The sequence below is a fragment of the Atractosteus spatula genome, chromosome 20 (genome assembly GCF_055471065.1).
Source record: "Atractosteus spatula isolate fAtrSpa1 chromosome 20, fAtrSpa1.hap1, whole genome shotgun sequence".
In the NCBI taxonomy this organism is placed as follows: Eukaryota; Metazoa; Chordata; class Actinopteri; order Semionotiformes; family Lepisosteidae; genus Atractosteus; species Atractosteus spatula.
The window spans coordinates 15,490,038-15,513,550 of record NC_142725.1 but is presented as its reverse complement, the minus strand read 5'-3'; the positions used below and the strand labels follow the sequence as shown (position 1 = coordinate 15,513,550).

The 23,513-nt window shown below is 39.5% G+C and overlaps 1 protein-coding gene across 4 annotated transcripts in view; it reads right to left on the bottom strand.

Annotated features, from left to right (window-relative positions):
* Positions 1–2,223: 2,223 nt before the first annotated feature.
* The window catches only part of gnb1a (guanine nucleotide binding protein (G protein), beta polypeptide 1a), a 50,137-nt gene continuing 28,847 nt past the window's right edge, over positions 2,224–23,513 (bottom strand). For 3 of the 4 annotated variants that reach the window (XM_088937867.1, XM_088937868.1, XM_088937870.1), the window contains exons 2-11: positions 20,560–20,668; positions 16,844–16,882; positions 15,337–15,443; positions 12,009–12,072; positions 10,284–10,446; positions 7,941–8,007; positions 7,172–7,373; positions 6,663–6,879; positions 5,166–5,281; positions 2,224–4,111 (exon numbers count right to left, since the gene is read on the bottom strand). In XM_088937867.1, coding sequence (XP_088793993.1) covers positions 5,175–5,281; positions 6,663–6,879; positions 7,172–7,373; positions 7,941–8,007; positions 10,284–10,446; positions 12,009–12,072; positions 15,337–15,443; positions 16,844–16,882; positions 20,560–20,616 — 1,023 coding nt within the window. In that variant the 5' untranslated portion in view covers positions 20,617–20,668 and the 3' untranslated portion in view covers positions 2,224–4,111; positions 5,166–5,174. Of the gene's footprint in view, positions 4,112–5,165; positions 5,282–6,662; positions 6,880–7,171; positions 7,374–7,940; positions 8,008–10,283; positions 10,447–12,008; positions 12,073–15,336; positions 15,444–16,843; positions 16,883–20,559; positions 20,669–22,027; positions 22,131–23,513 lie in introns of those variants that run through there. The other variant, XM_088937869.1, reaches the window with a different exon arrangement.

Below are 23,513 nucleotides of genomic sequence, written 5' to 3'. Positions count from 1 at the left end.
ACGGCAATAGGAAACAGCACAGAGCGCGATATTTGTATGGGGTGTTTCATCTGGCAAACGCGTTTTTCACTTTCCGGCCAGATAAGCATTGGAAACGCAGCTGGTGTTCCAACGGGGACGACGCTTTGTTTTCCAAAGGAAATTCACACAAAATACCTGATAAAAATAAAAACTGGCGCACTGTAGTTGCATCCATTTCAGCACTCAATGGTATAGTGGTTTTCAAACGTTTTCATCTCGAGGGTCCGTGGGCGACGTTTTCCTATTTTCTCATGCAGAACCGGTCTTTAGAAACTTAGTACTTTAGTATTAGCAGTTACTTACGTCTGCGCCTTATCATTGGGAACACAAGGTGGCGTTCAATCGCCTTTCTAAACGGGAAGATGGTTTGTAATCACCTGTGCCTGCCGTCTCCTTCAGTACATCCGCACACCAGGGGTCTCCGCGTTCCTTGTTCAGAATATTTTTACAGCATCATTAAAAAACAAAATGCATTAGACGATCTTCCTAGTAATCGAAGATGTTATATCCGTTCGCTCTTGGAAGTTGTTAATTCCTAAATTTTGGTAAGTAAAGCGGTATCGTTTTGCATTCTCCCCTAGTTTACATACGCTTCTGTTTGCTCAGTGAAAAAAAATGAACCCAGAACGCGGTAATAAAAGATATTTTGCACGCAGATATAAATCTGAATATTCAGAACAAGAGGCGGTCAGGCCTCACTGCTACAGCTTCCCAGAATTGAGAACGATATAGGGAAGCTTTGTTTTTCCAGACAGGTTTGGTGCCAGTGGCACAGCAGCAACGCCTGGCGGATCTGCTGATCACCCGATCATCAAGATCGATATCCTGAGGTGCACGCTCAGCGAATTGCACGCACTCACCCCGGCGGCCGCCAGCGCAGCGCCCCTTCCGCTCATCGCCCGTGAAAAAAGGTCAGCCATCTCGGAGCTAGGCCAGCTCACGAAAGCGCCAGTTTCAAAATCAGAGGTGGAAAACGCAACCCATCAGAGAAGAAAGTCACCCACATCACTGGGTGAAACCCCCGCCCCCTCTCACCCCACATCCAGCCGCGAACTTGGCAAATTCTGGTTTTGATCTCGACCCGACTTCGTTAACTCAATGATCAATCGCTGTTATCGAATATTATGCAAGGCGTTTTTCTTCTCTTTTTTTTTAATAAAAGGTGCACGCATTTGCACTTCAGGCAGTCTTTGAAAGCGGTACCGGCTTTGCTGCTGGATTGCGGGGTAGCGGGACAGGGGAAAGGCGTGTTGAGTTATGATGGGGATGATGTGGACCGACGGCGGTACCGGCTAGTGGCTGGCAGCCCTCAGCTCCGTAACCGAGATTGTCCATTGTCTACCCATCCGATGACAAAGTCACAATCCGGAGAAAACAAGTGACCAAGCGTGACAAGGCTTTCAATAAAGGCGTTATTTTTTCCCCCTCTCCAGTTAAGAACGAGACGTTACATATTATTCGCTTGTGCCAAACAGCAGCAGCTCGGATTTACACGTTTTGTGGTTTCTTGTGTGTGTGCCGCTTTCAAGGATGTATTGTAACCGTCGAAAATGTTCATGCCACACGTTCACCGGTACGCCAATATTTACCGCTCTTAAAGATGAAAACGAACAATTTAAAATTCGACACGTTTACTCAACCCGAGTGGACAGAAAAATGCGAGTAGAGACCTACTACTATATGTACAATGTTACTTTCCTGTGATATTGAATATATTAATGTAATTCACATGCTTAAGAATGGATCTCCAATGTAACTTTTTAGTTTCGCCTTCTTATTCAGAACGTTAAAAACAATGTTAAATGCAACAGTGGTTACAATCAATCAATTTCAGCCTATATGCTTGCTCATAGCTGATCCTGGAGTCTTCAGCTGCCTGATAGACCTCAGTGACAGTTTTACCTACTTCAGTTACAGATTTGATTCTACATTTCAAGCACAATCGCATAGCACAGCATCTTTAGTCACAGATCAACACAAGCACACATGCAATCTCTCTGCACCGGTGTTTTCTTATAGCGGTGTACTAAGACTGGGATTGGAAAATTAACTTAGAGTCGGGGTCTTGCAGTTCTTCGCACATCCAAATGAATTGGAGAATCGGAAGGCGCTGAACACTGATCAGTCTGGAGGCGATTATAAACGTCGCAAACAAAAAGCAGACTAAAGCTAGGAATGAAACTCCCAACACCAACAAAATCATCTCAAACTGCTTTTTATTACATCTTAAATAACAGTACATTTTAATATAGTATCTATCTTGCATCCAGCTTTCTGTAGTACACTGACTGACTTTAAAATTAAATACAAAAGGTGAAAAGGTAACAGTGGGGTGCAGAGAGCTCTACAGTTATTTTATGGAAAGAGAAAAAGAGAGGGATTTTATTTTTATTATTTTTTATTTTTTTGCCAAGTCCAGGCCTAACGCACAATTACAGCACATTTTTTGTACAGAATGTCGCAGAGAAAAACAGAATGGAAAAATGCCACTACTGCTAAAGAAAAAGCGCTTCTGTATACAGTAAGAAGGGAATAACAGAAAATTCTGCCATCCAAATGCTGCAAGTTTCTTTTTTTCCTTTTTTAAATTTTTTATTAAAGAAAGCCAGAAAAAAACCTGTTCATTACAAAATGATTCTAGCATTTTTCAGTACTGGAAAGAGTTTACTACAGAAGGAATTGGAAACTTTCTTCCCCCCCCCCCATGTGTTCATGTGATCTGTTGGAAAACAGAATGGACATTCACTTCCTTCCTTTCAGAATCATTCCAAAAACTGCAATTTCAGAACAGGCTCAAGTGTGGTTTTATATTTCGTAATTAATGTCTTAAGATGGTGCTTCTCTTTCAGGTGCATAGCTTTCCATATTAATTTAATGATGTATGCACAGAGTAGCAAAACAATATGAATACAGCGGCAGTGATTACAGTTTTAACAGGTTATTTTCTTAAAGAAAAACATCAAAGGATTTAGTTCCATATGCACTTTTTAAGCAATTCTACAGCATGCGATTCTAAGAGTTAACCCACCCATGGCAGACAACCAAAAGAATTTTTTTTTATTTTTAACTTAGAAAGTTCAATATCATTATTTTCAAACATTGATTTATACAACATTTCATTCACAGAGTATTAACTGCATTTCCAAGCACGGAACGGGCACCTCTGTTTAAACAGGACACTCCGGAGCAAACTGGGGTAAAAATTCAGTCCCCCCCAACCCTCCTCTATCCCCCCACCCCCACCCAAAACAATTTCAACAAAAGAAAAAAAAACAAATTGAGGGGTTAATCTTCATTTAATTATTCTACATTACCCAACGACAAAAAAAAGGTGAAGAAAAAATTGTTAAAATTTGCAATTTGTTTTAAAAACGAGCATTCATTATCATAAACAGCATGTGCTTGGTTAGTTTACGTTTTGAACATTATTCTATATACGCAAAGTTTCTTTTTGTGCAAACAAAGATCTGTGACACAAGACAGAAAAAAGGAGAAAAAATAAAATTAAAAAAAAATCCGGGACTAAATATACAGAATTGACATCCCCGAAAGCTGGTCTTGGACTCCCTGGTGAAGCGTTTTGTTTTTCATAGTGATAAGCGGACTAAAAAAAATGACAAGTGATTCTCCTTACTTTCATTTTAAACTCAGCTACAAACATGATTCTAAAATCTTAAAGACTGAGATAAAAGAAAGCTTTCAATTCTCTTTTTAAACATAAACCAACAAGTTCACTGATCTAAAACTCGGAAAAAAACTAGCAAAAGTTAGATAATTTTTTATGACTACGCTCAAACATCTGTTTTCAAGATACATTTTTGTATGGGATGATAGTGTTTTTTTCTCTCTCAAGACAGTAACATAAAATGGTCCCAAAAGGAATGCACAATTTTTATAATACCACAGGAATTTTTTTTTGTTGGGTGATAAACCATTGTGCTCTTCTTTTTAATGAGAGAAGGAAAGGTAACATTTCGCCCTTCATAGTTTTGGGGGTGTTTGAGTCAGTGTGAGTGGATTGGATATGCAATGAAATTTAATATTTTGATGTTGGAATGGTCTTCCAGTCACTTTGGAGTCCGAATGCCATCTGCAAATGGAAAAAAGAAAAGTTGAGAATGCAATGGAAATACTTCTTTAATAAGCTTCATCCATTTGACACTGTGCTTGACAAGATCAAACCAATGAACTCCTTCAGAGTCCACAAAACTTACAGAAGACAAAAACAAAGTTTAAGGGAGAGCATATTTAAAACTTAGTACACACTTTTATACGGAGGGTTTTGGGAGTCTTGAACAGGTCATGTTATTGCTTTCCCCCCCCCCCAAGAAAGGACAGAATGAGATCCTCATATTAGCTACTAGCAACGAAGCAAGATAGTTGGGCTAAATGATCTCAAAAATGGCACATTTTAAAATTTCTACCTTCCACCAGCCTATTCTGTGAATATCTGATTGTACTTTTATACTGTTATAAGCTAACAGCTAAGAGCATCTTAATTACTACTACTATTATTTGTATTTTATTGGGAATATTCCTTTGCATGATTTAATACGTGTTGACTACTGTAAGTGGCTGGCAGTGCGGTGGCTCTGTGGCTAAGGATCTGCGCCTGTGGCTGGAAGGTTGCGCTCTGACCCCAAGCTTCTCTCTCTCTCCCTGTCTGTGTCTCTCATGGAGAGCAAGCAGGGGTATGCGAAAAGAAATTCCTAATACAAGAAATTTTATATAGCCAATAAAGTGATAAAGTGATGTTAACTTATTTCCTGTACTGCACTGGTGTCAGATTTCAAAACTGGCCTTTCATCTTTTGCTATGTATTGTTAGAAAACACGAGGTTGGGACAAGTTTTTTGTGATTGAAAATGATTTGAAAGGACATACCATTGTTTCCAAGTGTCTGTATAAGCAGTAGTTTATAAGCACTGACTAAATTCAGACTACATCCATGAAGTTTCTCTTTGGCAGAATGACCAGAAATGACTTTGTGAAGCTCCCTGATTATGTATGAATAAATTATGATGACAAGCAATCAACAAGCAGAAAAACAACTTTCAAAGCTCAAGGATATTATCGTGCCTCTGGTTTTAATGACCTGCAGTTGGATTATAGGTATGTGCAGGGACAAAAAACAATCAGATTTACCTTCAGGCTTTAGTTCCAGATCTTGAGGAAGCTGTCCCAGGACCCTGTTGCCACTGCCATGCCATCATCAGTCACACCCAAGCAGCTAACTCGGTTATCATGACCTGCGAGCACACCTGAAAAACAGCACCACAACGCACAGCATTACATCAGCAGCTCCCAGACTGGAACCGGGGAGCCTCGGAGACGGTCCAGGAGGATCCCCAAAGAGATGTTTCAACTTTTTCCAATGTGTCAATGTGTTCTGCTCCGGTCTACCAGGAATGCTCTGATGCAAAGTTTGTGGGAGCGTTTGCTATGCCACAGCTTAAAGAGTTCCTCAATGACATTAGGACTTGCAATGTCCAGAAAGGGATCTCCCTTCCCAAACAGTGTTGGAGCCCCTGCATCAAACACAATGCACCCTCCCTTTCTCTGCTCTCTTTTAAAAAAGAGCACATAAAACACAACCTGAGTTTTAACTGCTAGTGCGATACTGAATACTGACATTTCTCATATGGACTTACTGATTAGTAGTTCATTAGATGCAGAAATTCTCTTCCTCAACTACAGCAGGCTCTCCATGCAGAATTCATAAAGCAGCACTAAGTACATCTTGATAACCAACCACATAAAGTGATTAAAGGGGATCTTTTATAATAAGTACATGACCAAGACCAATTTGCAGCAAGCATTTGTAAAATGTCTTGAGCAGTAGTTTCTGGGCATATGTCAATTTCACTTCTGTTGCATCTACCCAAGATCACAAATGCACACGCAGTCAATATCGCTTTTAAAAATTTATGGTGCCGTAGGAAGCTTTTCCGCTGCGGCAGCTGGTGAAATGGCTGGAAATGGTTCCAGGGTGAATTTTAAGTCCTGTCTGTGACTGTTAAGGATGACGGCAGAGAGGTCTATTTGTTTAATGCAGCTCCATCAAATCCACACTGCTTTATTCCCAAGCACTGACCTGAACACAACTCCCAACACACCAAAGAAGGAATGCCTTTAACTAAACACTTAGGAGGAAAAGCACCACCGACAGGACCTGCAGAGTCAATACTGCGAGCGCATCCTGGAAATTGATCACTCTTCCTGACCACCCAAGCAGTAAGAAAATATGCTAAGAATGATTTAATCAAAACTGTAAAACAATGTCAAGGCAACTTACACAGTTATTCAAAACATCATGCTCACGTCTGATTTAAAGTGCTAAATAAAAAATAATCTGAACAACTGAGATAAGAACACACCCAAGTCCCACCTTTACACCCATTTAAAGTGTTCCTTTTTTACTTAGAGCTCAACTCCAAGGCTAGACCACAGCTACAACCAAGAATAACAGGCGTAGCAGCAGAAGCTCTTAAGCCCACTAAAGTTACAGTGTAAACTCCAAAAGCTAAAGATTTTAAGCTTTTCAAAAATAAACAGGTTTTATTTATTTGAAGAGATTTGAAGATCTCAGCGAAGAAAGTTCTGTTGACGCATTGTATTGTAGATGAGGCATCTAGTACTCACCAGCACGGTCAGCTTTGAGGGTGTCCCAAACATTGCAGTTGAAGTCATCATATCCAGCCAGCAGCAGGCGGCCACTCTTGGAGAAAGCTACAGAGGTGATTCCACAGATGATGTTGTCATGAGAGTAAACCATCAGTTCCTGATCAGCACGCAGGTCAAAGAGTCGGCAGGTGGCATCATCAGAGCCCGTTGCAAATGCATTGCCATTAGGAAAGAACTGTGAAAGACAGAGACGGATATGATGGGACTCGGCCTCAGCGAAGACTGCCCAAAACAGAACAAGGAAACATTGTCACAATCACAGAGAGCAAGATTATGAGTTTAACCTAGATATGATATAATCTCCCACTGCAGTGTTTGCATAATTTCGGTTTTATAAGATTCTCCCTCTGGTCATTTCCATTTCCAGTCACAACTCCCCAAACACTTTAGGAAACCTTCAGTGTTCTACAAACCTGGATGGGTTTTAGGCTACCTTACCAACACCAGAAAAACGTCCCAGAACTTACACAGATGGCATTGATGTCCGACTCATGCCCAGTGAAAGTTTGTCGGCACATTCCTTCTCTGATATCCCAGAGTTTGGCTGAGGCATCACAAGCACCAGAGACAAATAACCTGGCATCAGGTGCCAGAGAGAGGCTCATTACATCTCCAGTGTGGCCAGCGAATGTAGTTGTCTGCTGGCCAGTTTCAATATCCCACAGGGCGCTATAAAGAGAGCAGGATGTGAATGCATTTAAATGCTAAGGTTTTACTTCAGGACCTACTTCCTTAAAAAACAAATCACACTGAACGACAAACAAGTTACTTAGAAACCAATGATTATTATGGTAACTTGCCGTTACATAGTTACAGGCCTAGTCTTGGCACTTCATACCTTAAACTAATGCACTGCAGCAGCCTGTCCATTTAAGACTCCACTTTTACACTGACGAGTATAGCTTACCAAGCAATACTGTTCTTAAATTATACATACAGTACATGCATACGATTCACTAAAGAGCAACTATCCAAGGTGCAGGTACAGTGCTTATGTAAGCAACTACATAAGATTTGGATTCTCGCAATTTTGTTAATCCACCCAGCAGTTTTACAATAATACAGCATAAACATACAGAACAGTATGTCGTTTGCACTACAGTATCAGCTGCTGAAGTGTGCTATACAAATAATTTCAGGCTCCACCGCTGTTTGAATAATAGACTAGGAGGTTTCCACCCTAGTGTGCATAGGGGAATTTCACTGATTTGTTTTCAGGCAGTTCCCTTCACTCACCAGGTGGTGTCTCCAGAGCTGGTTACAATCTGGTTGTCATCCAGGAAGCGACAGCAAGACAAGTAACCTGGGAATAACAATGAACCGAAGGACTGTTAGCTGTAGGTTCTCCATAACTAGATACATTTGTACTAACAGGCTTTCACAACATAAAAAAATGCTTAGTGGATATAAAAAATATTTTGCAGGAAACATGGGTGCACGCAAAAAAAGTGCTGACATTTATTTTCAAGTCCAAGCTGGAAATCAAACAAAATAAATGCAAACACCACCCTTCAAAAGTGCACAAAGCTTTTTTACAGAAAAAAAGTCTGCATATATATAGTCCGATTTAAATATCTATACACGATGCAGAAAGCTGTAAAGTGGCGTTAAATCATTTCAATGTCAGAAGGGCAAAAGCTGACACTTCCATTAAAAAAAAATCCTTACAAAGATGCTTTAGTAAAGATATGTTCATTTTGTTTCAGAGGCAAGGAATGTCTCGGTGTCAAAAAGAGGGAAACACAGCAGTCCTGGGTCCCAGGAGCAAGGGTCTCTTGGACTGTTCAACAACAAGGCAAATTAGCAAAAAAGTTCTGGAACCTTCCTCTTCAATTTAGTTCTGGTGCACAGTTGCAAGAAGCTCTAGGGATCTTATTAACACTAATTCAGTATCCACAATAAAAAAATATTCCCACAAAAAACAGGCAAGGGATGACTTCTTAGCAATACGTGGCTAAAACGCATTTCAATAATAGCTTTTAACAGTCTTAAAATTTATAAAGAGCACGCCCTTTCATTGGGTCAAGGTGGAATACATGTTAAAATACCACATTCTACCACCTGGTTCAAGGAAATTGTTTTAAATTTAAAATTCCAAGAGAGCAAGTCTCATTCTTCATAATTATTTCAAATGGGTAAGATACTTGCAATTTAATCTGGGTAATTCACAGTTTAAAAGGTCTGTAATTTGCTCTACAAGCACACACTGAGGGCACAGAAGGAAGCAATGAAAATCTGCATAGTATTCAGCAGCTCCACAGCAAAGATACACTTTTGCTACACTTGTGCCATAACATCAACAGCCCTATCATGACAAAGCCATTTTCATGCCAAACATTAAATTTCACAGATCTATATAAAGCCATGTTTTCATTTTTAGAGAGCTTGAGAGTGTGCAATCATTGTTTTCGAGTTTGCTTGTACATTATGACAACTTTTTTCCACAATCTTAAAATTGTGCACCCAAAGCTTGAGCTTGGACCTCAAAATACAAAAGGATACAGACTTTGGGTCCTCACTTAAACATCCAAATTCATGTAACTCTTTAAATGCTCCTTAGTTAAAAGCTTTCAACTATTTTTGTGCTCTTCAGTGTTCTCTCCCTAACTAGAAAAATGACAATACAGATCTGATTGTATACAGTGCATGACATTGTCAACTTTGAAGTTGTAAGGGTGCCACTATTTACTTGCCTTGGGCTTCAACTGTAGGAAGAAAAGTTTACATTTGAATGTCAGGCTCAAACTTTAAAAATCTTAATTACATCTTTAAGATGAGTGTTCCAGTTTCCATGGGATACTGAGTTTAGTTCTTTGTAGTACCTCTGTAGTAATGAAGTAATGGAACTTTCCGGCTTATGAAAATCACAATTTGTAGGCTTAGTCAGATAGAACTGTCAACTGTTCCTTGTGTACAGAGACTGATGATTAAAAAGAGCCACTATAACCCACTGGGCCGTAGCTCTGCAGCACAAGGGTTAGAATGTAACTGACAATCAGATGACAGGAATGTTGGAAATCAGTCATAGGAGAGCCGAATTCATAGTCTTAGCCAAGAGCCCAAGCACAGTGGCCATACAACTCCCAATTGTCAGGAGTTGAATAATAAGCTCCTAAGTGCCTTTGTAGACCCTGCAGATCAGATTCCCTTAAGGCCAAGCACAGTTCTTGTTTCAAGATACAGTACTTAGCAGTTAAGACTGTGCTACAAACTGGGGTCCATGGATCAGGCTAGGTGATCAGATATTACAATTCTTCACTCATATTCAAGCAGAAAGATATAGTTTTCATCAACAGGTAAAAACAGCTTTACTAGAGATATACAATTAATTTAACACACAGCTCTTACAGTTTTCTCCACTGCAGTACTCAAGGACAACCTGCACCTAAACTGCTGTACTGACCCTTTCAAGTGGTAAGGAAATGAGAAGCTGAATATAAAACTCCACAATGGGCTGACAAAGGGACATAACTAGCCCCATGGTACACAATTAAAACATCCTGACAACAACCAGCAGCTGCTAGACAATTCTACCAACAAATTAAAAATGGATGAAGTGGGAGAGGGAGGTTTCCTTACCTGTGTGTCCAGCTAACTCACGGCTCACACGAACATTTCCCTCACGTGTTTTCAGGTTGTAAATTGAACAAATGTTATCCAGTCCTCCACAAGCTACATAGTTTCCAGAGGGAGCATACGCGCAGGTCATCACCCAGGAAGAGCGCAGGGGGATGGCGTGGACCTGAAGGGCAGAGGGGGAGATTCAAGCAGCCGTTATGAGGGGGTCTGTGTAAACACACGGTATGCTTTTAAAAGTCAGCTAAGCTATTCAAGCAACCATCTTTAAAAAAACAGCATTATGTCAGAAATTTCACACACAAAAGGGACAATGTGACGTGCTCCGTGGACACCAACAGCACAGGTCACTAATCACTGGTATCCACCAGAGAGTACGCAGCATGTTCCTCGTCAAGATAACCATATGGGGCAGCATACATGCAACCAACAGGAAACAGTTCCCAAAGCTCATTTCCCCATAACCCTCTCAAGGGGTTTTGCAAGACTCCACCCACTTTGCAAACTATTTTATCCAATTCAGGATTGTGGGGGACACTGGAGCCGATCCCAGCAGGCAACAGGCACAGGGCAGGAGGCCAGTATATCAGGGCACACGCTCACAGCAGGGCCAGTTTCACAGAAGTCAAGTATATCTTTGGACTGTGGGAGGAAGCTGGAGCTCTAGGAGGGCAGCCTAAGAAGAGGTGTGTGGTCTAGGAGGAAACCCACACAAACGGAGAGAGAATATACAAACCCCACGATGACTGCACCCCAGGTCCGGAATTGAACCCGGGGCCCCAGGGCTGTGAGGCAGCAATGCTAAACACTGTGCCACTGTGCTGCCCTCCACCTGACTCAACCAAAGCAATTTTACATAAAACCTGATAGGTTCCATAACAAAATACTGAAGTTTACATTAGATATGCAAAGAGTAAGCAGTGTGACGGGTCCCCATCAAGGATAAAATGCACAGACCATGTGTTGTGTGGTCACCACCTGCACCCACCCAGGTGCCATTTCACACTCGTCTTGCTTCACCCTCTTACACACATTCAACAGCCTCTGCACATCAAGTTGCGAATGACCCGCACTGCAGTCATTTTTTAATCGCTGAACAGTAAAGTGTAATGTACAATACAGTATTTTTAAATTCATTAGAGTAATCCTCGCTCCCATGTTCAATTTGGTGTGTGTTTAAGCTTGTGCTATACTTGATGTTCAATTACTTTAATCATAGGGTTGTAAAATTCCTTTTAATTAAGAAAAATACTTCTACTTACCAACATCATGAACCTTTGTTTATGCAAGTACTAAGAAAGGGTTACTTCCAACTTGCGTAAAATTTGAGTTACATAAGAGCTTGTGGAAGCTCTTACATCCCCCTTACATCAGTCAGGGAATGGGTGTATACCCATTGCTCCATGGTGCAGTTTTCACAACAGCTTGATCCACATGATGAATATTAAAGTACTCCACAGCTTTCCATACTTGACAAGGTGCTTCCTACTCCTAGTACAGTTCACTGACCGCAGCAGTAAATAAGTATTATTGGTGCTATAAGACTAAAAATAGCCTATTTCAAGGCTGAGAGATTTGTTTAGCAAAGACAATTTGATATGCATAAACAAATTCAGCTGTTAATATTTTTGTGCAAACACTACATAAACAGACTTCCAAAGAAAAATACCTTGAATTAAAAGCGCCTCATTTCATTCTAAAAAGCCCGAAAATATGTCTTGGTCTTACCTTGTTTGTGGTATAGCTGTCCCAAATGATGAGTTTACCATCCTGGGAGGCACTCACTAACAGCCTACACAAAAAATAAAATAATGGAAATAATGTTTTGTGACTCTGCGAGATGAGAACAGACAATGCACATTTAACTCTTGTTATTAAAATAAATACAGTAGAGTCGCAATTATCCGACATTCTGTTTTATCCGACATAGCCCATCATATAGCCAATCACCATAGTGTACAGTACAGTATATATTGAACACTATGTGTGCACGTGCATAACGTTTTGCCCAATCCGATGCTACTCTGTCTCTCCGTGTGTTACGTGCTGATTTCGAGCTCGTATTGATTATTTTTCCTATTGTATTTTCGAAGCAGCACTAGCTTACGTTGAACGACAAGAGGAGGCAACTGCAGCTGATGTCACATTACTAAGACCTTGCTGCAAGGAAGAGAAGCACACTAGTTTTTTAAAATAACAACAGTTCTGTACCCTTCTTTGTATTATAGTAGATTAATAAACCAAATTTCATACTTATACTGCGCTTCTATTAATCTATGATTTGTCTACTCAGTTTCCGCATTATCCGACATACTATTGGCCCCGTTGAGGCCAGATAATCGCGACTCTACTGTAAATGCCCTTATTTGGCACTAAAATTATATTTCACAATCAACCACATTTTTAAAACCACTATTGAATCAAAGCATAGGCACAATATACTTGGGAAACTGTCACACCTTTGACGAGAAAAGATCCTCGTACTCATTAGTGATAGCAACACACAGGGCTTTCCAATCCCAAAAAAGTAAAACATACATGGCTTAATTACCATTATTAGAAACATCATGCACTCAATGTCTAATGATTGCTCTTCAGACAGAAACCATTTTTTATGTATTATAACCATACAGTTTAAGAGTTCCAATAATGACATTGCTTTGAGAAAATGACTTAAGTGCATCACTTGTGCACAGCATCAGAGCAGCTGAGGTAACAGCTCCTGACCATCCTACCTGCATGCACATCACAGAGGTAATACAGGAATGCACTATACTTGGCACATCAGCTGCTGTTTTGAATAACCCCCCTATTTTGAATACAGGCAAATCTTCCCTAGTGGGGAAAAACCCTTCCTTGGATAAGTAGGGTGATACAGCCTTTTTATTAGAAGAACTGCAGTAAAGGCTGAAATACTGACACTGGTGCGGTCACCAAAATTTGTTTCTCTGCCTCTTCAGATACCTAAACGTCCACATGACTAACAGCTCCCAGGGAAATAAAGGAAAGCATCACTATTCCCTTTTGCAGGGATATAACAGACAAAAGTTACCATAATTATATCAAAATGTTAATGTAATGTTAATTTTTACACACAATTATGGAGAAGGTAAGAGTAATACCTAGACATTGGCAAATGTAAGCCATACGCAGTTTTTGTTTTCAGAATTCAGTTCAACAAACCCTTCCCCTCAATCTTCCAATGAACAAGCACAAGCAAAACAATTCAAGAGTTGGATTTGCTTCAGAAATTCTACTAGTACAAAATCAGGGAAGCACAAAGCAACAACTGAATATCAGAAGTGAAATTACAGCAGGGATGCTTAGAGTGGATCGGTATCTTAAATCTTAAAACAAAGTGGTAAAAAGCCACCAAGAGAATTAAGTCATCTGAAAGATTCCTTTCTCTCAATCTCACCAGTGAAACAATGTGTATATTTCCACAAAATAAGACTGTATTTGCACACCTCCACCTCTTATTCTCAGTAAGATGCTTAACAGGGGATTGTCCAGTATTACCTTGCTTACCAAACACACTTGGTATTAAAGCAACAATGGAATTAGCTACCTCACTTCCATTGGATTAACTGTACTCATTTTAATTGCATTTACAAATTAAAACTACACTGTGATTCTAGTTGCAATTTCTTAACAGTCTCAAGACTTTTGTTTAGATCGTTTCCCAATCAAAGCAGTTCTCGGGTTTTCATTTGAGCACAAACTCATGCCTTGATTATTTTATAATGGTATCTATAAAATGTGATTGCAAATATTCTGTTGTACTAGATTGCGATGACCTGTCAGAACCAACAACCCTCACATTAACAACTTAAAATGTACCGAGTCTCAGGTACACGAATGAAGTTCAACCATGTCAGAGGAAAGCAATATCATTCAGAACTTGAATAGCAATATTTAACAGAATAATAACAGAACAGCACTGACATTATTATTGCATATGAAAACCAAAGCTATAGAAATTCTAAGATTTTAGTAAAGCTAATCTAACTCTATTGTGCAGAAAAAAAATGGCATCTTAAGACAGAATAAAGAAATTCAGCATTTTCTTAGCCCACAGTGTGCCTTTCCACCAGCAAGACTCCCAGACCATACCAATTTAAATAAGACATTTTTGGGACCCACTCTATATGGGGCAGTTTTGACTCATTTAAAATTTAAAGAACATTTTATGTTCTATGCAGGCAAGAAACTGAAATTTGACCAGCTGTGACTATTACCTTTTGCCTTTGCCCAACTTTATTTATAATCCTGATAAAAGCCTGTATATGCAACTTTGTATTGTATGAATGTATCATTAAACAAAAAATGTGGATTTAAAGAATCTAACATGAATTGGGACTTTCCATTATAGGATCATTTACAGTTACCAATTGATAATGCTATGTGACAAAGATAAAACCTAATACATTGAGACTCAGTGACTTCTTTGAAAGTTAATTGAATTGGCCAGCACCCTGGATTCTGCCATTTGTGATCCTGTGGTCCAAATGGTACTGGTGGGGCAAATCTTGCTTGGAGAGGCTAGTCTGCTAATCTTGGCTCACCAACAGCAGCCTTGGCAATTGTTCTGCTAGCATCTCCACAGCAGACGTGTCTCAGACTCGTTGTGCACTTCTTTAGGTTATTAGAGCAGAAAAAAATCTAAACCCCATTAAGTACACCACCAAATCTGGGTTACAAAAAGTACACCATACTATCCTACAAAAGACTTGATTTCCCCAAACAGGTATGCAGAAACTAGTTCAGCAAAGCCATGGACAGGGTCGCGATTCTCAATGATTGTAGCAGTGAACCATGCAACAGGCAATGTCAATGTAGGGCATCGCCCTTCCTTCAAATAGCACAACCACCAGAAACCGCTGTAAAACCTGATGTTTAATTAAACGAGTGGACAATTTGGAGATGCCTGTTAGTCCTTCCTCATTTTACACAGGTACAGGAGTTGTGTGCTGAGAATAGAGGCAACTGGAAATGGCTAAATGGGTAGTAGCTATGTTAAAAAAAGGACAATCTGAATGTACAATTAAAAACTTACCTAGAATCAGTGCCCCAGTGCATGGCATAAATTTTAGCCAGATGACCCCTCAGTGTTCGTCTAGTGCGCATTTGAATTCGGCCAACAGGATCAATGTTAGCTGTAATCTATAAGAAAAAAAGAACATTTCACTGCCACTCAAGCACAATATAAAGTTTCCAAAGGGAATATATATTTTTTTGCGTTTGCAAAAAAGATTCAACCATCTTGTATGTCATTATCCAGATCCAGATATTAACAAACAAACCGGGCTAATAATGTTGTGAAGACAATACTGAAGTTCTAGCTGTAAGAATAGGCTGAAGTGAACCGATACGGAGCGCTAATTTAAAATTGAAAACAGAAAGCGTTGTAATCGTACCCTTCACAATTACATAAAGTAACATAAAAATGGTATTTAGTTATGGGCTTGTGAAGGTGAGGTGCCTATACTGCTTGCGTTATCAAACACCCGATCCTCACCATTCACAGCTGACCAGGAAACACAACTGGCATGTGAAAAGACCATAATGCTCACTCATGAGAACACAGCACAGGTGAAAGGTCAATGATCATTTTAACTGACCCGTAACAGATGGGGGGTTCTAAATATTCCTAGACACATCCTAAGTTCCTCTGTAAGCACTTTCAGAATCAAATTTTAACTTTCATATCTGTGAAGAAAAGGAATCCATTTATCACTTGCAACTGGTTATTTTACCAAATGCACCAACATGACAATCCCATAAGGGTAGTTACAATAAAGGTTCCTCGATTACTGAACTTTCAGATGTATGAAACCAAACATTAAAATGAATTAACTATTCTAATATGATCGTTGTTAGTACTTGGTTGTAAATTCACATGAAATAAAATAAATCTAATAACTACTAGTGATTTATGTTTGAATAATTTTCTGTAATTTTAGTTGTAACTTAAAAAATGACACTATACGTTTACGTCAAGTAACAGCTGCAAAACAGACATTTAACCTCGCACTGATGACCACATCATGAACGAACCACTAAAGAGAGGTATAAAACGTAGCCTGTCTGAAAAGCCTTCTTGACAGCACAGTGTATGAGATCTACCACTCCACGTTCTGGGCACTAAAGATATGCAATATCTGCTGAACTCCATCAGATGACAAGACACATAGTACATTTTTAGTAACTTGCCACATTGTCATTTGCAGTTTACAATTTTCATGTAATTCACAGATCATACCCTTCCCTTATACAAAAACTTTTACAGGTGTCAAATTCTTCATCTATCATAACTTGATAAGTGCACAGCCATATACATGCAATCACTTTTTACCTCAGCTGTAACAAGAATTAACATAACCAGAATGCAAGATGGTAACCTGCAACAGGATTCATTGCCCAGACCTGACTTTATTTAATCCTCTCTTCTAGACATATCTGCACAAAGACTCTAACAGCCAACAGCAGGCTCTAGGTTACATTTCTAACATTGATTTAAAAGGGGGATAATCTTGGTGGGATATAGCCAGAAGTTTGTTTACCTGCGACAAAGTGGCATCTGCACAAGCTTTCCTGGCATCCTGCAAGGAAAAGAAGAGCACTGTGTCAATTCCGAGTTAAAAAAAAACATTTACAGCCAGGTCATAGCAGATGTCGGGTTCATTGGTAGGTATGGGGTAGCAACAATGCTCCCTACTCAAAATGAAAACTAAGTACAAAAATCTAAAACCTCACTACCAATTCTACATGATTGAAGTTAAGCTGGATATATTGGACATTCATGATCATCATGGCAAAGCACAGATAGATCTTAGTACTGCACATTGTAGATGGAAAGATTACTCATCAGGACTTGTTTACCAATTTTTTAAAGCACATCTTGATTTCGGCTTCCTTTGGCTTTCATTCTTAAGACATCTACCATATGAAAAAGAAACTCTAATATAAACCTCTGTCTTTGTTTGGCTAACACAGGGCAGGTCTCATCCTGCTTGGCTCTTTTCCAGCTGCAAATACACAGCAGGACCTGCATAAAATCTCCACTCCACTCTATTTTGTTTAGATTAACTTTCCAATTCTAACGTTTTTGAATAAATCTGCTCACGGAAATTTGAACAGAAGAAAAATCGTGAACTTTCATTCACTCCCATTAATCTGGTGAAGTTTGGGTTCCACTGGCACAGAATAATGTTGGAGGAAATCAGAAATGAAATACACTCCTTGACTTTTCTGCAGTCAAGAGCTAAGGTTTTGCAAAGCAGACAAGGAAATGATGTCCTGCCGTGACTAACACCGTTATTTTTTATAGGTCAAAATTTTCTGCAACTGGCTTGACGAGCATCTATCACCACAATGGGCACTGCACTTCTGTGCTTTGGGATCCTTTGTGATAAAAAATGCTAAATGAATGCAACAGAGAATTAATAAGAGTATCTGGTGTGGTGTCAATGGTGGAGGCTTTTTTGTTAAACATACAGACAGATGTTCTAAATAAGTAAAATGTTAAAGCCATAAATTTAGTAGTCAAGCAACAAGTGGTAAAAAAACAGTTTAGGCAAAGACAAATTTGTGTATCCAACCTGGACATTTCGTAAACAATGGAAATCATAAATCTGAGAACCCCACCCAGCCTGCAGTAAAAAGAAACCTTGGAAACTGTTTGACATTAAGCCGTTTCAATTTGTGCCTGTGGGGCTGTAACGCAATACAAACACCACGTATACAATTTCCCCAAAGCCGGAATACATTTAATTGAAATGACCGTGAAAAGCAAGCTAAAATCTCCAAAAAGTGAACCGATGAGACCAAAAAACAATACAGTATTGTTAAAATGATTATCTTTATGTTCTTAACATGAAAGAAGAAATCAAGCCCAGTCAGTCCGATACATTTATAGGGCAAACGTTAAATATGGTTAAATACGAAGAGGGTCTGGTGTTATTTTAAAACAATCGCAGGTCAGGGACCATGTAATACTAACGACACAAAAGCAGGTACAATTAACTGACAACCTTTTTCCAAAACAAACAAGTCATCTTCTAATCCTGTCCTATGTGACATTATTCAACCCCCCGTGTATTACACAAAGCCTCGCCAGACATGACAACTAGCACATGGGCATGGGAGGAGCAACACCCAATTCGACACTCAAGCAGCGAGGAAGGATGCACTAGTGACCTTTCCTAGAACTAGGTTCTCTTGAGGTCAAACCTCCCTTTCGAGCTTTTGTTTCAATATTTCATCATGGAGAAATACATGATCACTGTTACCAAATGGCTAACACACATACAGTCTTTATATGGCCTGTGATTTGTTTAATGCTAATGTCACTCATGGACAACTAGAACATTACTTACAAGTTACCTCTAAAATAAAGTACTACAACCTATTTTTAAATAGGTTTTAAAAATGTTAAAAAGATTTTTTGATAAAGGACTTTCAAGAAGCTTGGGAACATTTCTTCTGCTATGAATCTGCTCCAAAACTGTTAAGATAGCTGAAGTATCTAATGCTTAAAGCCGAGGTATTATAACAGAGATAACCGAAGTGACATTTGCCAGAAACAGAAGAGAACCTTGAGTTTTAAAAAAGGCAGATTGTGTAGGTCTGAGTACATTTTTGTACATGCATAAGAAGTATTTTACCTGAGAAGGACTGGGCTTTAAAAAAATGTCCTTTGCATATCCACATGGCAATTTGAAACAAAACAACAAAATGAATCTACAGGTAGTTCTCGATTTACACCACTGGCCATTGCCAGAAACAGACAACCTCGCAGTGCTGGAGACAATCTAGGCTGTACTGACCCAGCTGCACAACAGGATGAATAGTAGCACTTGGGTGACACACAGGCAGCTGGGCAGTCTTTGCCTCTGTGTTCTTTCAGCCACTATTATCCCATGCTTACAACATAACTACAAAACGTTTAAAAACCTGAAATAAAACCAAAGGAACCCTAAAACAAAGTAACCTACCGTGCTAAATCCAATGCAGAGAATGGGTAAATAACATGTTAAAACAACGCTTCTGATGGATTTCATCACGGGACCAAAAGGTTTCAAAAGCCTGCACAATCTGACTGAGGTGTGAAGTAAAAATAACGTGTAAAATCAAGCAAAAGTGTTTGTGATAAGTCCTGCTAAAAGAAACCTAAATGCATGTTGGTGCCCCATACTGATGGAGATTCATCGGACACCGCCGATGCCGTAAGCTCAACATGAATGAACGCACTTTTCTTTACACGTTCTTTCTGTTAACAAAACCTTCACCAATAGTACGAAACGTGTTATTTTTTGTGTTGAGGTGTGATGAAGTGGAGAAGCAGATAAATGCACTGTTAGTGCAAGTACGTTAAGATGAGCATACCCAATCATTTTGAAAAGCTGGCAACTGTTCCAAGACTCAACAGATAAAAACTAAGTCAAAAAAACAATTCACCTTGAGTCCTACAAAAGGAAAGAAACTGTAATGTTACTTACAATACTTCAAAATAAAGCCATTTTCCTTACCGTTCACCACCCACCACTATGTAATTCCTTCACGTTTTACTTGCTAAACTGTTTAACAGTGACTTGTAACAACTGTATAAATAAATAGCTTACATGAATAAATGTAACTTTATTGAGACATTTCTCCACCCATTTTACATTCATTCTTATAGGGAATTCGTTTAAAATTTGAATTTGAGGAAGACATCCCCATTTAAATCAAGAACTATCTGTACTTTACTGATGATTAAGAACAAGAAAAGTTCCCATCATAACCATTTTTTTTTTAGCTTCCAATGCTCTCCTATATTTTAGGAACAAAGGGAACAAAAACTCCTGCTACAGGGAACAATCAGACCTTATTCTGAAAGGAGAAAGCTAGTGGCATGGTCAGCACCCAGCTGTCACTGCTACACCACTGGGTAAAAGTCTCACTTAGGTCATAGAGAAAGCAGTGTGGTTTATACAGACAAGAGAAATGCTATGCCACTGCACAGAATCCTTTACGAACATCTACAGAAGAGAGCCCTGAACTGCCCAGCCCTTAAGAGGCTTTCAGAGAAGAGACGCCCAGCTACAAGCTTGGACTGTAGCTGCTTGTGCAAATCCAGGCCCACTACAAGAAGCTAAGGGTTTGCACAGCTACATGGCCTCACACACAATAACCGGCCATCGAGATGATAAAAGAAAAGGAACTGATGCAGAGGCACACCCAGAAGCACAAGGCCTCGGAGTATTTGTGCAGAGAAACGGGGCTGCGCTGTACGTACTCTGATCTGGTTCTTGAGCTGCTCAGCCTCCTGGCGTAGCTGGTCGAGTTCGCTCATTTTCCTCTCCTAAACGGTGCGCTTCACTCCTGCCGCCGGGACACTCACAGATCTGGAAGGGAGAGAAGACGGCTTCATGCATTAGTCAGCAAAGGCACATTCCCAATAAACTTCAGCGCCATTACTGCGCAACGACAAAACACACAATCTCATCCTTTAACTAAATATATACCCCAATAACTTGTGAAGCAGAAGTATTACTAATTGAGTACTGTTCATTGCTAAGCATTAGTGGTAAATGTTAGCTGCAATAGGCTAGTTAAGCTATTTTCCATCAAATTTAGCCTCCCGCTGCCTGATAAAAGCAGTACAAAATGCAAGGTGACAATTGTTCTGATGTTAACGGTGGCTAAAATTCAATCAAATCAACTTGGAACAAAATTGGTGCCATCAGAAAGTCAAAATCCTTTTCAGCACAGGTCCATCTGTTCCATCACTGTAATAACACAAATACACCTTCTCAGCATCGTGCATTTTAATAGTTCACTAAGGGTTCAATAAAAGGAAACATTTTCCGCCTAAACAATTCTTTGTAGTGGTCAAAGTAATCTGTCTTTCTGCATTACAATTACTCTATAGGGCTCAATCTCATTTTAGTCTACAATGAACACTGCGAATCAAAGCAGCAATTTCTGAAAACCAGATTCAATTAAGCATCACTTATTTGAATAGACATTTAAGTGTGCAGTAGATAAAGTGCACAGTGAAGCACTGTGTCAGTTTTGTTTCTGTGCAGAAAGGAATTGCTCCATTTCTGGCCCAAACAAACAAATATTTCAGATCCCCGAGACAGCGGGAGGTGACAGAAACTTGCTCAAACAAAATGAATTACTTTCATTTCATAAATCATCCACGACAGCTTGATACTACAACCATCCAGCTGCAACTAGACATCAAGGTTATCCATTAAAGTTCCCACTTCAGACAACAGCAAATATAAACCAGAAGTGAACTAGAAAAGACAGGACTCTTCTTTTTCATAATTGATATAACATACATGAATCGAACGGATTTTCACAAATATTTGACAACACTCAGTCCTTGTGTGTATCCCTTTAGGAAACCCAAGATGTGAGCTGGAGTATCTGTGCTACAGTTACCTAGCAACCAACTACAGTTGCTGTTCTTGTGCTAATCAACATTTCTTTCCCTTAATCTTGATCTTTATCACAGTAGTAAACACACCAAAATACCCTGTTGCATTGCAAACCATAGCTGGTAAACTACTAGTTCACAGGTAACTAAATGACTGTTAAAACAAATGGTATGTAATGCAATTCCATTCAAGTACAAAATGCTGGGCTAAAGTTTATCCCAAAACTAAACCGGCATTGCAATAACAGTCCTGAAAACAGTTAAATTCTCAATAAACCGCAGATGGAACGATGTATGCTAAAAAAAAGTGCAGTACCTTTCCCCCCAGGTGCTATGAGAAGGCTTGCTGTTGGTCAGGAGGGCTGCAGGTTGCAGAAAAGCTCACCTGAACTGGAGGTTCTGGTGTTTTGCTCACTACCAAGCCAGCCCCTCATCTGCAGCCTCTTGGGCCAATGTCACCCATAATCCCGGGACAGAGTTGAATCAGCTCCTCGAGCCAAATCCGGTTAAGACAAAACCTGCTGATGATCCCGAAGCATCGGCTATCCTTCTGACCCTAATCCTCTGGTCCACTCTCTCTTAACCCCATCACTTTCACTCACCCTAAAAAAAATCCTGTCATGAGCAGACCGTCAAAAACATTCAAATGGAAGAAACTTCCTGTATCTTTATAGCAAGTTCTTATAATCTTAACAAGTCTACACAAGTACCACAGCACTGCCATGCTGTCCTTCCAAATTTAAGAGCTAATTCAGATCCCAGTGCTCTCTGTTGTGTGCATGCCCGCAGTTCTTTAACGTTTAATATGCAAGTTTATCCCAACTTTCACACCTCTTGAAATAATTTAGTTGACCATGTAGAAGGCCAAATGAAGCAGCATTCATATTTTTAGACTGCCCTTCTGGTAACCACTTAAAGGGATTCCACAACTGAAGTAAGGCAGTCTTGACATATCCAGTTCTAATGCCAGAAGACCCTAAATATAGAATAACTTCATGAGTTAAAGAACAGAAAACTAACCAATGAAGTTAAGTTTACTTCTGTTTCACAGAACAAGGCAGGTCTGATCATTTATTATGATACGAAACATCACTTTGCACCATCTTCTATTAGCCCAGATCTCTGTACAAACAATCACCCTCCCCTTCAGGCACCACCCTGTATAAACAGTGAAGCTGACTTGTATCACACTCCACTTTATCTTGCAATGTTTGGAAAGAAACTTTTTTTAGAAATTGTGGAGTATGTTATGGTCTGCAGGAGTCTGGAACAAGCTTCCCAGCCAAGGCTGAAGCCAATACCCTGGCTTCTTTCAAGCAAAGGTCGGATGTGATTTTCTGATCAATTTGCTAATAACTATCAAACAGGCTAGATAAGCCACGTGGCCTCCTCTCATTTGTAACTTCTTATAAAACTAATATAAAATGGAGACAAATTACCCAGAGGCAGTGACAACCCATGCCTCAGCCAGCCTGTCACACTACCACTTTCATCTGAATCACAAAGAGAACAAATAGGCTGTTCTCTAACAGTGGCTGCTATTATAAACAGATTTGATGCTCGAGCCAAAATTCAATATCCTTGCCTTGACAAACTTTTTGTCCATAAAGAATAAGACTATTCAAAAGCACCAGAGAACACCAGTCCCGAAATTTCAAAGATAAAGGCTTTCTACCAATATCTAGTATACTTTGTTGACTTGTAAAAGCAGGACAATAGCTACTGAAACATGCACACTACTCATTAAATTGTCTGCTGAAGATATACCTATACAGTTTGAATTTCTCATAAAATTAACGACC